The sequence below is a fragment of the Mobula birostris genome, chromosome 10 (genome assembly GCF_030028105.1).
Source record: "Mobula birostris isolate sMobBir1 chromosome 10, sMobBir1.hap1, whole genome shotgun sequence".
Lineage (NCBI taxonomy): Eukaryota > Metazoa > Chordata > Chondrichthyes > Myliobatiformes > Myliobatidae > Mobula > Mobula birostris.
The window spans coordinates 130,203,015-130,216,732 of record NC_092379.1 but is presented as its reverse complement, the minus strand read 5'-3'; the positions used below and the strand labels follow the sequence as shown (position 1 = coordinate 130,216,732).

The 13,718-nt window shown below is 44.4% G+C and overlaps 2 protein-coding genes across 4 annotated transcripts in view; one reads left to right on the top strand and one right to left on the bottom strand.

Moving 5' to 3' along the window:
- nkap (NFKB activating protein) overlaps positions 1-12,056 on the bottom strand; it is a 38,639-nt gene extending 26,583 nt beyond the window's left edge. For both annotated transcript variants that reach the window (XM_072270975.1, XM_072270976.1), the window contains exons 1-2: positions 11,912-12,056; positions 5,440-5,841 (exon numbers count right to left, since the gene is read on the bottom strand). In XM_072270975.1, coding sequence (XP_072127076.1) covers positions 5,440-5,792 — 353 coding nt within the window. In that variant the 5' untranslated portion in view covers positions 5,793-5,841; positions 11,912-12,056. The remainder of the gene's footprint in view (positions 1-5,439; positions 5,842-11,911) is intronic.
- A 1,222-nt stretch (positions 12,057-13,278) lies between these two features.
- The window catches only part of zbtb33 (zinc finger and BTB domain containing 33), a 49,245-nt gene continuing 48,805 nt past the window's right edge, over positions 13,279-13,718 (top strand). For both annotated transcript variants that reach the window (XM_072270972.1, XM_072270969.1), the window contains exon 1: positions 13,279-13,384. The gene's annotated coding sequence lies outside the window, so the exon portion shown is untranslated. The remainder of the gene's footprint in view (positions 13,385-13,718) is intronic.

The window sequence follows — 13,718 nt, the reverse complement described above, 5'->3', positions numbered from 1 at the left end:
CTCCTCACATGGTCTCACTATCGACTGCCAGCTCATACTCCTTTCCCACCCCACCTTCTTATCGTCTTGTTCTCCCTTTCTTTCCAGTCCTGATGTAGGGTGTCGGTCTGAAACATTGGCTGTTTATTCCCCTCCTTAGCTGCTGGACATACTAAGTTCCTGCAGCACTTTGTGTATTATTCAAGGTTTCCAGCGTCTGCAGAATATCTTACTTTGCAGCTAGAGGTAAATATGGTTGTAATTAAATATGTAAATATAGGTCATTGTACAATACTGGAATAGGCTCTTCTTCCCACAATGTCTGTGCCAACCATGAAACCAGTCCAAAGTAATCTTTGCAACACATACAAGATGCTGTAGGAACTCAGCAGGTCAGGTGCCACCTGTGGAGAGGAATCAACAGTCAATGTTTTAGGCTGAGACCATTCACTGCAACTGGAAAGGAAAGGGGAAGATGGCAGAATAAGGTGGTGGGGGGAGCTACTCTGGCAACATGCCCCTTCCTTTCCAGTCCTGATGAAGAGTTTCCGCCCAGAACATTGACTGTTTATTCCCCTCCATAGAGGCTGCAGGACATGCTGAATTCCTTCAGTATCTTGTGTTGCTCAAGATTTCCAGCATCTGCAGAATCTCTTGCAGTGCAGTTAGATTGGAATACTAGGCATGAATACGTTCAGAACACTTGGAAACAAAATAACATTAGTATCCAATTTCATTGAAGTTGTAGATAAGCTAACAAAGTAGGAGAAAGTATCACAATACAGCTCCTCGAGGTTACAAGCACCCAACTTATGGACATCCCATATACATGAATGAGTGTTTGGGAGCCCAGTGGGCTGGATGGGGATGAATTTGCTGGCTGCTCTGAGCAACATGGATCTTCTGCCAACTGGGAATGGGGCATGCCTTCTCTCCCCACTACCCCACCTAACCTGCAATAATTATGTCCTGTGCTGAGCAGAGCAGAGATGGGTGCAGTGAACAGATTTATGAGTGATATAGATAGGGTAAATGCAAGCAGGCTTTTCCCACTGAAGTTGGGTGGGACTACAACCAGAGGTCATGGGTTAGGGTGAAAGGTGAAAAGTTTAAGGGGAACACAAGGGGAAACTTCTTCACTCAGAGGGTCATGAGAGTGGGAATGAGCCGCCAGCACAAGTGGTTCAGCGAGCTCGATTTCATCACTTAAGCAATGTCTGGATAGGTACATGGATAGTAGGGGTATGGTCCCAGTGCAGGTTGATGGGAGTAGGCAATTTTAATGGTTTTAGTATGGACTAGATTAGCAGAAGGGCCTGTTTCTGTGCTAAACCTCTCTATGACTCTATTTACTCAGCAAGGCTGGCTCCCAGCCACTTTTCCCCACTCACAGGGATTTCTGCAATCCACTGTTCACCTGACTTACACACAGCTCTGAGAAAGCGAACCGTGTTGCAAACTGGCACCTACACGTACAGGTGTAGTACAGGCCAGGCATCCAAGTAACAGAACGGGCCAGGGGTACATAGACTAGGTTGTTCAACATCGCAGGAAGCCAAACAAAACTGTCAAAATGTACTGTGGCTTACTTAAGTTAAGAAGTGCTATTTCCATTTCAAAGGGTCAGTGATCTGCTAGAATGAACAAAGTAGACTTTGAGATATACGAAACAGAGTCAATATAGGAAGGGCTCTTAAAAAATGCAAGAAATTACAGAAAGGGACAAATCCCCCTCCCACTTTCAAATCTCTTACTATCTCTTCTTTCAGTTAGTCCTGACAAAGGGTCTCAGCCCGAAAGGCCGACTGTACCTCTTCCTATAGATGCTGCCTGGCCTGCTGCATTCACCAGCGTTTTTTGTGTGTGTTGCTTGAAATTCCAGCATCTGCAGATTTCCTTGTGTTTGCGAAATCAATCCAAGCCGTAACTTTCAGGGAAATCTATCTGGTTATGTGAAGTCCCTATAAACAACTTTGTTCCTGATTTCGGATTCTGGGAATTAACAATGTAACAAAATGTGTAACATGGTTTATTTGATGCATTAACAACAATTACAATTTGCTTAATCTTCTTTAAAAATTGAGTTTGAAAGGCATAAGACTCTGATTGGCTGTTAAAGAGGAAACTTAACTCGAAGAAATCCTTTCCAAATTTGCATCAAGAGCAGGATGTGATGATATAGTTTTTTGAAAAAAACTGACCCGGATTACCGCATTCACATCCAGACAAGGGTTGGAACCATAAGTGGCTACTGAAGACAGAAGCATTGCTGTCAGAGTGAAGGATAACAGCTTTCTTCTGCCAATCACTGTGGAAAACAGTGATAGGGAAAACTTTGGGCTCCTCATCTAAAAGATGTGCTGGCATTGGAGAGGGTTCAGAGGAGGTTCACAAAGATGATTCCATGAATGAAAAGGTTATCATACGAGGAACGTTTGATGGCTCTGGGTTTGTACTCACTGGAATTTAGAAAGATGGGTGGGGGGGGGGAATCTCATTGAAAACTTGAATGCTGAAAGATCTACAGAGTAGATGAGGAAAGGATGTTTCCCATGGTGGGGGAGACTAGGACAAGAGGGCACAGCCTCAGGATAGAGGGATATCCATTTAAAACAGAGATGCAGAGAAATTTCTTTAGCTAGAGGGTGGTGAATTTGTGGAATTTATTATCACAGGCAGCTGTGGAGGCCAGGTCGTTGGGTGTATTTAAAGGCAGAGCTTGATAGGTTCTTGATTCACAGGGTATCAAAGGTTATGGGGAGAAGGCTGAAGAGTGGGGCTGAGGAGTGGAATGGTGGAGCAGGTTCAATGGGTCAAATGGCTTAATTCAGCTCCTATGTCTTATGGAAAACCAAAGGAATACAATCAAATTGACAAATGAACATCAATAAAAAAGACATTCCAGTTGGGGTGGGGGGGGGGGGGGAAATGACACACACTTTCAGAGGCAGTCAAATAATTTATTCTATCCAGAATGGGGTGACAACACAGCGTAGTGGTTAGGGCAATCGCTTTACAGCACCAGCGATCCCCTATCCAGGTTCATACGATCCTGTTGCCGTCTGTAGGGGATTTATATTTTCTCCCTATGACCGCTGGGTTTTCACTCACATTCCAAGGTTGTGATAGGGTTAGTAAGTTCTGGACATGCTGTGTTGGTGCCAAGAGCATGGCAACACTTGCGAGCTGCTCTCAGCACAATCCTCGCTGATCTGACAGTATGTTTTGATGAAGATGTGACAAATAAAAGCTAAATTTCATGTACTTAGCATTATCTAAAATTGGTGAAGTTTGTTCATTTCATGAGAACCTGATTATGGAGCAGCATGAAAAGCAACGAGCTACGCAATACCTGTACAAATGTAACTGTTCACATATTTCAACAGCACCGTATAAAACTTTGTGAACGATGAAACCAACAGCCTCCCTGTCATCACTCCATGCTTTCCCTACATTCCTGCAATTTATTTCAATGTAATTCCCTGCCGGATCTGTATGGTCCAGTCATTAAATTCAAAACCATATTTATTCATACAGTGGAAGTATTCTTTGCAGCAATTCACACTCTCTTGTGAATCATTTCAACCAGTGTCCTCTGCTCCTATCACTGACTCTCGACAATCAAGGATTCCTTCTATCTGAATAATTCATGATCTCAAACACCGCTGTTAAGGCTCTTTTAAGCTTTATCTGCACAAAGGGAAATAACCATAGAAACCATAGAAAAACTACAGCACAGAAACAGGCCTTTTGGCCCTTCTTGGTTGTGCTGAACCATTTTCTGCCTAGTCCCATTGACCTGCACACGGACCATATCCCTCCATACACCTCCCATCCATGTATCTGTCCAATTTATTCTAAAATGTTAAAAGAGAACCCGCATTTACCACCTCGTCTGGCAGCTCATTCCATACTCCCACCACTCTCTGTGTGAAGAAGCCCCCCCCTCTAATGTTCCCTTTAAACTTTTCCCCCCTCACCCTTAACCCATGTCCTCTGGTTTTTTTCTCCCCTTGCCTCAGTGGAAAAAGCCTGCTTGCATTCACTCTATCTATACCCATCATAATTTTATATACCTCTATCAAATCTCCCCTCATTCTTCTATGCTCCAGGGAATAAAGTCCTAACCTATTCAACCTTTCTCTGTAACTGAGTTTCTCAAGTCCCAGCAACATCCTTGTAAACCACCTCTGCACTCTTTCAACCTTATTAATATCCTTCCTGTAATTTGGTGACCAAAACTGAACACAATACTCCAGATTCGACCTCTCCAAAGCCTTATACAACCTCATCATAACATTCCAGCTCTTATACTCAATACTTTGATTAATAAAGGCCAATGTACCAAAAGCTCTCTTTACGACCTTATCTACCTGTGACGCAACTTTTAGGGTCTGACCATTTCCAGTCTACCTAGGTAATTCCCCACACTGGAATATTCCATGCTGTGCAGCTAGTCAGTAAATTCCTTCCTATTCTCTTTAAAGCAGAATTCAGGTTTCCAGAATTAGACCGGACTGTGCATGGGACTGAACTAGTGTTCTATTTAAGTTTGATAAAACTTCCAGGATTCAATAAGGAATCCAATTTCTTAATTGCTGCACTCAGGATAGATTTTGAGCTTAAGCCTCACTGCTGAGGCTTGAAGATAAACATCCGGGCTGCTGCTCCAATTCTACATTTTGCACCATGGTATTGTAGTGGTTAGCACGATGCTATTACAGTTTGGGGCGTCGGAGTTTGGAGTGCAATTTCAGCATCCTCTGTAAGGAGTTGGTACATCTTCCCTAAGGAGTGTGAGCTTCTTCCAGGTGCTCCTGTTTCCCACCATAGTCCAAAGACATATTAGTAAGTTAATTGGTCATCATAAATGATCATTTATTAGGCTAAGGTTAAGTCGGAGTTGCTGGTGGTGCAGCTTAAAGGACCGGAAGACCCTATTCCGCACTGCATCTCTAAATAAAACAAACATTTCAAATACCAGTTTTTGGACAAAACATGACGAATGCCCCATCAGCTCTCTGAATAGGCTACACAAGCTGCTCATCTAGGTCTGGAATAGCAATCTACAGGCAAGAATCTGAATTCTACAATGGTAGCTTGAGAAATTTCCTGACCATTTATGACTCTATGCCCAGGGCAACTAATTCTCAATTACCCAGCAACTTAACTACAATTCAGGAAGGATAAGAATGCTGGCTTTGTCAGCAACTTCACGTTCTGAGAAGTGAGGAATGCTCAGGTCCCCCTCTCCTTGTATTGCTTTTAAATTACACCTTTAAAGTTATCTTTCATTCTTTTCAAGAACAAATGGTAAAAGGAAGCTCTTAGGAGGAGAGATTTAGAATGGGTCTTTATTTTTAGATAAAGATACCATCCTTGGGGACAGAGAAGGCTACTAATGACATTTTCTAGGCAAATCTACGCATTGCGGCATTAAATATTTATAACTTGCCTGACCTGGCAATAAAGGCGTCATGTCTTTGTTGCAGTAAATCTTCTTGCTCTTTTCCATAATGTGCCATATAAAGCTTATTGTAATGGCCATGATAGAAACGAGAATTCCCATCTCTTGATCTTGACCTTGAATGATGTACACCATTTTCATGCTTGCTAGATCTTTCTCTCGACCTTGACCTGGATTTTCTCAGCTTCTGATCAACTGATGGAGATTTCCTGAGTCCCAAATGATGACTGCTACTTTTTACTGGAGGGCTGCAGGACCTGCTGTCATTGCTGCTGCTGCGTCGCCTTCTCTTAGGAATGAACGAAGAGTCTGGACTGCCGCTCCTTGACCGACGCACAGGAGGCATTGCTGACCATCAGGTTTAAATAATGTTGCTCATTTATATTCAATATTATCTGTAAAACAAAATATTACCAGTGTAAAATATTAAGAAAATTTCCATTTAGGATTTGGACTGTTTTTGACCTGATAAACTAAAGGACTATAGCCATTTTCCTATTAATGTATTTACTTGGATTATTCAGGAAAGCCTTACGCACACAGGGCAGTGTGCAAAGGTCTTCGGCACGTAAACATAGCAAGGGTGCCTCAGACCTTTGCACAGTACTGTATTTGTCAACATGGAGTGGAGAGCAAGTCTGCAAATCTGGAGGGAGCAAAGGATGTTGGGAATGGCGAGTGTGGAGTGCCGCGGAAGGGGTGTGGCACAGGCAGGGAGTAGCACGGGAGTAGACGCACCCAGTCCTAAAACATCAAGCAAGGCCATTTGATACCAGACAATTGGTTTATTAATCATTACAGAAGGCTTCTCTGGTGCTTTCCACTCCCTCCCTTCTCCTTTTCCCAACATTGATTCCACTCTCCCTGCCCCCTTCCCACTCTCAGTTCACAATAGAGACTCATATCAGAGTCAGGTTTATCAGCACTCAAAAATGTCATTAAATTTGTTGGTTTTTTTTGTGGTAGCAGTACAGTGCAATACATGAAATTACTACAGTACTGTGTAAAAGCCACCCCAGCTATACCAATGTGCCCAAGACTTCTGCACAGTGCTGTATACATAACTTGAATTTTACATAATAATCCAGGTTATCAATACAGATAACCAATAGAAGACAACTAAAACATGAGAAAGGATGAAATGTGAAGGTAAGCTAGCCAAAAATATCAAATACGATACCAGAAGTGTTTTTCTCCCCCCCCCAGATATACAGTATAAGGTAAAAAGCTCCTTTGTTCTTCAGGTGGATGTTTGAAAGCAAAGGATGGTTACCATTATCATGGAAAAAGATGAGATTATGAACAGATGGACTGAGTATATTCAGGAATTGCTTGAAGACGATCGAGGCAAAAAACCGAAATTAAGAAGCACATTGAAGGTCCAAGTATTTTAAAATCTGAAGTTCGTAATGCAATAAATAAGATGAAGAAAGGAAAGGGAGCAGGTACTGATGAATTAGTAATAGAACAAATTATCGCCCTTGAAGATTATGGAATTGAAAAACTTACTAATTTAATTAATGGCATTTATGAGACTGGAATAATACCAGAAGAGATGAAAAAAAAAATCAGTGTTTATCACTCTTCTTAAGAAACCTGGAGAAATAGAATGTGAACTACATAGGACCATAAGTTTAATGAGTCATACTACTAAGATACTTCTAAGAATTTTGATGACAAGGGCTAAAAGTAAGATACAAGCTGAAACAGATAAAGAACAATGTGGTTTTGTGAAAGACAAAGGTACAAGAAACGCGATATTGATGTTAAGGATACTATCAGAACGAGCTATTGAAGTGCAAAGCGATTGTTTTATCGACTACACAAAAGTATTTGATAAAGTGAGGCACAATAAGTTATTTGAAATATTACAGGAAACTCTAGATCTAGATTCAAAAGACCTCCACCTAATCAGAAATCTGTACTGGGAACAAACTGCCGCGGTAAGAATAGATGGAGAAGTGAGTCAGTTTACGAAAATCAAGAGAGGCATTAGACAAGGGTGTGTTTTCTCCCCTGATTTATTTAATGTGTACAGTGAAACAATATTACAAAAAATAAGAAACATCTTGGGAATCAAATTTGGCGGTGAAAACATCAATAATTTCAGATATGCGGATGACACTGTGCTAAGTGCAAGTAGGGAGGAAGAACTACAAAGCTTAATTGATATAGTTGTTGAAGAAAGTGCAAAAATGGGTCTATCTATCAATTACAAACAGACAGAATGTATGGTGATATCCAAGAAGAAGGAGAATCCTATCTGCAGGCTGAAAATAAACGGGGAAGACATAAAACAAGTACAGAACTTTTGCTACTTAGGAAGCTGGGTGACATCAGATGGCAGGTGCGACATGGACATCAAAAGAAGAATAGGGATGGCAAAAGACACCTTTACGAGTATGAAGAATATACTGACCAACACTAAACTAGGCATGACAATCCGCCTCAGAGTACTGAAATGTTACGTTTATCCGGTTATGTTATACGGCTCAGAATGTTGGACAATATCTAGTAACACGAGAAAACGAATTGAAGCAGCAGAGATGTGGTTTTTGAGGAGGATGCAAAGAATATCATGGATGAAACGAATTTCTAACGAGGATGTCATGAACAGAGCAAACAAGAGAAATAATGTGTGAGATCATAAAAAGGCAACGTAACTTCATTGGACATGTGATTAGGAAAGAGGAGTTAGAATGCACGGTAATTATGGGAAAGATTGAAGGGAAGAAAGCAAGAGGAAGACAAAGACAAATGATGGGCGAGACAGCAGCCAGAGAACTGGAAATGAATACCAATGAGTTGATCCACTTGACCGGAAACAGGAGTGTGTGGGCCATGGTTCAAACTGGGCATGGCACCTGATGATGATGATACAGTATAAGAGAAGAAAAGTGAGGTGAGAGTGAACATTGGACTGCTGGAACATTATGTTGGAGAAGTAATGAGGGTCAAAGAAATGGCGGATGAAATTACTGAGTATTTTGCGTCAGTCTTCACTGTGGCGGTATGCCAGAAGTCTTCACTGTGGCGGTATGCCAGAAATTAGAGTGTCAGTGGGGCAGACATGAGTGTAGATGCTATTATGACGGAGAACATGCTTGGGACACTGAAAGGCCTGAAGGTAAGTGAGTCACCTGGACCAGATGGGTTCTAAAAGAGGTAGCTGAAGAGACTGCGGAGGCATTATTAATGATCTTTCCAGAATCACTAGTTTCTGGAATGCTTCTGGAGAACTGGAAAATTGCACTCTTTAAAGGACAGAGGCAGAAAAAAGGAAATTATAGGTCAATTAGCCTGACTTCAGGGTTGGAAGGTGTTGGAGTCCATTATTAAGGATAAGCTTTCGGTGGACTTGGAGGCATATGATAATGTAGGCCAAAATCAGCATTGTTTTCTTAAGGGGAAATCTTGCCTGACAAATCTGTTGGAATTCTTTGAGGAAGTAACAGGCAGGATAGAGAAAAAAGCATCAGAGACTGATGTTTACTTAGATTTTCAGAAGGTCCTTGACAAGGTGTCACACATGAGGCTGCTTAACAAGAGCCCATGGTATTACTGTATAAGAAAGATACTAATATGGAGAGAAGATTGGCTGACTGCAGGAGGCAAGGAGTGGGAATAAAGAGGGTCTTTACTGGTTGACTGTCAGCATATAGTGGTGTTCCACAGGGGTCTGTGCGGGAGAACTTTTTACATTATACATCAATGATTTGGATGACAGAACTAATGGCTTTGTGGTCAGGTTTGCAGATGATATGAAGATAGGCATGTAGTGTTGAGGATGCAGGGAGCCTGCAGAAGGACTTGGACAAGGAGAATAGGCAAAGTAGAGGCAGATGAAATACAGTGTATGGTGTACGACAAAGAACCCCACGTGAGACTCTTTAACACAAGATGTTGAATTAGTGGAAAAATACTAGTATGGACAGAAGATTGTCTGATTGGCAGCAGGCGGAGAGTGGGAACAAAGAAGACATTTTCTGGTTGACTGCCAGGTGACCAAGTTCGCAGATGACACAACGATAGGTGGAGGGGCAGACAATGCCGAGGAAGCAGGGATTCTGCAGAAGGATTTGGACAGATTGGGAGAATAAGCAAAGTAGCAGATGGGATATAGTGTAGGGAAGTGAATGGTCAAGCACTTTGGTAGAAGGAATAAAGGTGTAGACTATTTTCCGAACAGGGAGAAAATTCCAAAATCAGAGGTGCAAAGGGACTTGGGAGTCCTTGTGTAGAGTTCCCTAAAGTTTAACTTGCAGGTTGAGTAGGTGGTAAGGAAGGCAAACACAATGTCAGCATTCATTTCAAGAGCACAGGAATGTAAGAGGAAGGATGTGAATCTGAGGCTTCATAAAACATTGGTCAGACTGGACTTTGGGTATTGTGCACAGTTTTGGGCCCTTTATCGAAGAAATGGTGTGCTGGAACTGGAGGTCCAGAGTAGATTCACGAGAATGGCTCTGGGAATGAAAGGGTTAACATATAAGGACCATTTAATACTTGGTCATAACTAGCTGGAGTTTTAGAAGAATGAGGGAGGATCTCAGTGAAACCTATCAAACATAGAAAGGCCTGGATAGAGTGGATGTTTCCTATAGTGGGTGTGTCTAGGACCAGAGGGCACAGCTGCAGAATAGAGGGATGCCCATTTAGAACAGAGATGATAAGGAATTTCTTTAGCCAGAGAGTGAATCTGTGGAATACATTGCTGTGAATGGCTGGACGCCAAGTCACTGAGTATATTTAAAGAGGAGGTTGATACATTCTTGTTCAGTCAGGGCATCAAAGTTTATGGGAGGAGAACAGGGCTGAGAGGGTTATAAACCAGCCATGATGGAACTGCAGAACAGACTCGATGGACTGAGTGGCCTAATTCTGCATCTTTGTCTTATGGTCAATGACTTGGCCTCCACAGCTGTACGTGGCAGTGAATTCCACAGATTCACCACACTCCGGTGAAAGAAATTCCTGCTCATCTCTGTTCTACAGCAATGTCCTTCTATTCTGAGGCTGTACTCTCTGGTCCTAGACTCCCCTACTATTGGAATATCTTCCCCACAGCCACTCCAGCTAAGCCTTTCAATATACAGTTGGTTTCAATGAGACACCTCCTCCCCCCACCATTCTCTTAAAACTCTCCAATGCCAGCACATACAATAGAAAGTCTGCAGATACTGGAAATCCAAGCAACACAAACAAAATACTGATGGAACTCAGCAGGCCAGGCAAGATCTACGGAAAAGAGTGCAGTTGACACCTCTGGCCAAGGCCCTTCAGCAGGACCAGCACACCCTTTCTTAGATATGGAGTCCAAACTGTTTACAATTCTCTAAGTGCAGTCTGACCAATGCCTTATAAGGCTCAAGATTACATCAACACACACAAAAATGCTGCCTGGCCGACTGTACCTCTTCCTATAGATGCTGGCTGGCCTGCTGCGTTCACCAGCAGTTTTTGTGGGTATTGCTTGAAATTTCCAGCATCTGCAAATTTCCTCGTGTTCAAGATTACATCTTTGCTTTTGTATCCCAGTCCCCTTGAAATGAATGCTTACTTTGCATTGCCCTTCCTTACTATGGGTTCAACCCACAAGATAATCTTAATGGAGTACCAGTGCAGGATTCCCATGTTTCTTTCTACCTCCGTCTCCCCACTGCCCATCTCACCTCAGGCCATCACCACCCCCACCGCCACTCAGGATCTCCTGCACTGCCCACCTCCCTGGCCTCACCTCACTCTGATGACAGCGCCCCCTCCCATCCGGTTTCCCCCACAGTTAGTCAGCTTCCTAGCTGTCCACGATAGACAAATCAGGGCCGTAGGATATGAAGAGCAAGCTGATGCCCATGCAACAGGCTCCCCCTCTCCACACAGCTGATGATTCCAAAGGATAGGCAGAGACCAATACAGCTTGGCACCAACAGCATCGCAGGAGTTTCCCGTCAGCGTTGAAATCAATGTAGGACTGCCTTAGGGACTCCAGTACCAGATTTTTTCCTAGGGGTTTACTCCCGAAGCCTTCCTCATGAGTGAGTACAGCCGCAAGACAGTGGAGGTATGAGATCAGAGTCTTCCTTCATCTAGGTGAGCTGCCAACCACAGCTGAAGAGCTATCTACCCAAAGCGCAAGAAACCCGCCTTTGCCCCTCTGTCTAGAAAAACAGTTCTGCCGGGCTTAACAGCTAAGCTACACGTGAAGGCCAGGAGCTGGACGTGGTTGTCAGAGGCTATTTGAGACGCACGCCATTGGGAGCATTTATAGGTAGTGCGAGATTATCCCCATTACCACCAACTGCCTACCTCACCCCCGGTATCTCCCCCTCCGACCGCCTACTCCCAATGCCCCTATATCCCCCCCCACCCCCACCAAAATCCCTTTCCTCTCCCCCTGCCCCCTTCAGCCGAAGCTACTCCTCGCCTCGTTACTGCCTCCCGAGAGGTCGGTGTGTAGAAACTGACCCGCGTCCTCCCTGTACTCGCCGTTCCCGCCGACACTCAGCCAGCGTCCAGCACAACGTCGGACAAACGACCGTCCGAACGAAACCCCCACAACAATCGCCTGGCGGGTCACAGCTCGGAAACGCGGTTACCCGGATGTCGTCCTCTATCCTGATTGGCCCGGCTCCCTGCCGTCCCTGATTCGCCCGGCTCCCTGCCGTCCCTGATTCGCCGACGCGCAGGAAGGCGCGTGCGCAGTGAGCCCACTTGCCGGGGCTGTTGCGTAGCACGGAGTTGACAATTAGAGCCGAAGTAAATTTATTATCAAATTACGTATAGTAACCATATACCACGTTGAGATTCAGTTTCTTCCTAACATTTAAGGGAAAATGAAGATATACAACATAGATTATGAAAAACTATACAGGACGGGACTTATTTTAATTGTTATCCCTTGAATTTGTTGGTTTGCATGGTTATTTTTAGAGGGAAGTTTAAAAATCAATTAACACACATAAAAGTTGCCGGTGAACGCAGCAGGCCAGGGTCTTCGTCAGGGTCTCGGCCTGAAACGTCGACTGCACCTCTTCCTAGAGATGCTGCCTGGCCTGCTGCGTTCACCAGCAACTTTGATGTGTGTTGCTTGAATTTCCAGCATCTGCAGAATTCCTGTTGTTTGCGTTCAAAATCAATTATACTGCTGGGTCAAAATGATGGATCTTATGCAGGGTCTTGACTCGAAACGTCGACCATCCGTTTCCCTCCACAGCTGCAGTTCAATCGCTGAGTTCTTCCAACAATTTGTTTTAACTGCAGTCTTGGAGACACAAGAGACTGAAGATGCTGGAATCTGCAGCGACAACCAATCTGCTGGGGCTGTTACCAATAGTAACAACCATTTTCTTTGACAGATGTAGGCTGACGCGCTGAGTTCCTCCAGCGCCTCTGTGTGTTGCTCCAGATTTCTACCATCTGCAGTTTTTCCCGTGTCTCCGAATATCTCCGGCAGGTTGTTTGTTGCTTACACATTCCATGTACCACATAGCCCAAAGTGCACACAACATGCATAGTTTCCCGTTGCATTTGATACACATTATTGTGGCATTTAGCTTAAAGTGTAGTCCTGTAGAACAGCATAACCATAACAAGCACGTAGCTTTCAGTTATGCCCGGTGTAACATCCATGGGCTCCTTCAAGCACAGTTGCGCTTGTGATCCGCTATGAAGTGGACGGGCAGGCTGTTCGCCAGCCCCCCCGCAGGCGCGGAGCGCGGCGGCCGGTGCTCGCTAGCGCCCCCCACAGGAACGGAGCGCGGCGGCTGCTCGCCGGCGCCCCCAGCAGGCGCGGAGCGCGTTGGCGGCTGCTCGCCAGCGCCCCCAGCAGGCGCGGAGCGCGTTGGTGGCGGCGGCGGGGCAGCGCGGCGCGGCCGGCGAGCACGGGCCCTTTCTTCTTTTTCCTTTCTTCTGCTTGCTTGTCAAGGCCCGAGAGGAACCGTAAGTACAGTCATTGAGGAGAAAGGGGAGGGCGGGGAAGAGAGAGAAGGGATCTAAAGAAAATAATAAATTAAATCATCGGCAACTTCCTGCCTGCTTCGTCTCAATGGAAATGAGTTTCGGAAACCCGAGCCGAGGCGGAGGAGGGGGGTGTGATAAAAGTGGCGTTGGTGGAAGATGGGCGCCGCGCTGCCACCTCTACCGAACCAGGAAGAGAAAAAACCTGTCACTATTGTCACTATCTGCCTCTTGATGTTTGATATCAGCATGGATTTCAGGTATTTGGTATGTGGGGGAGGGGTAGTTTCCTGTCAGGGCTGCAGCTTTATCTGTG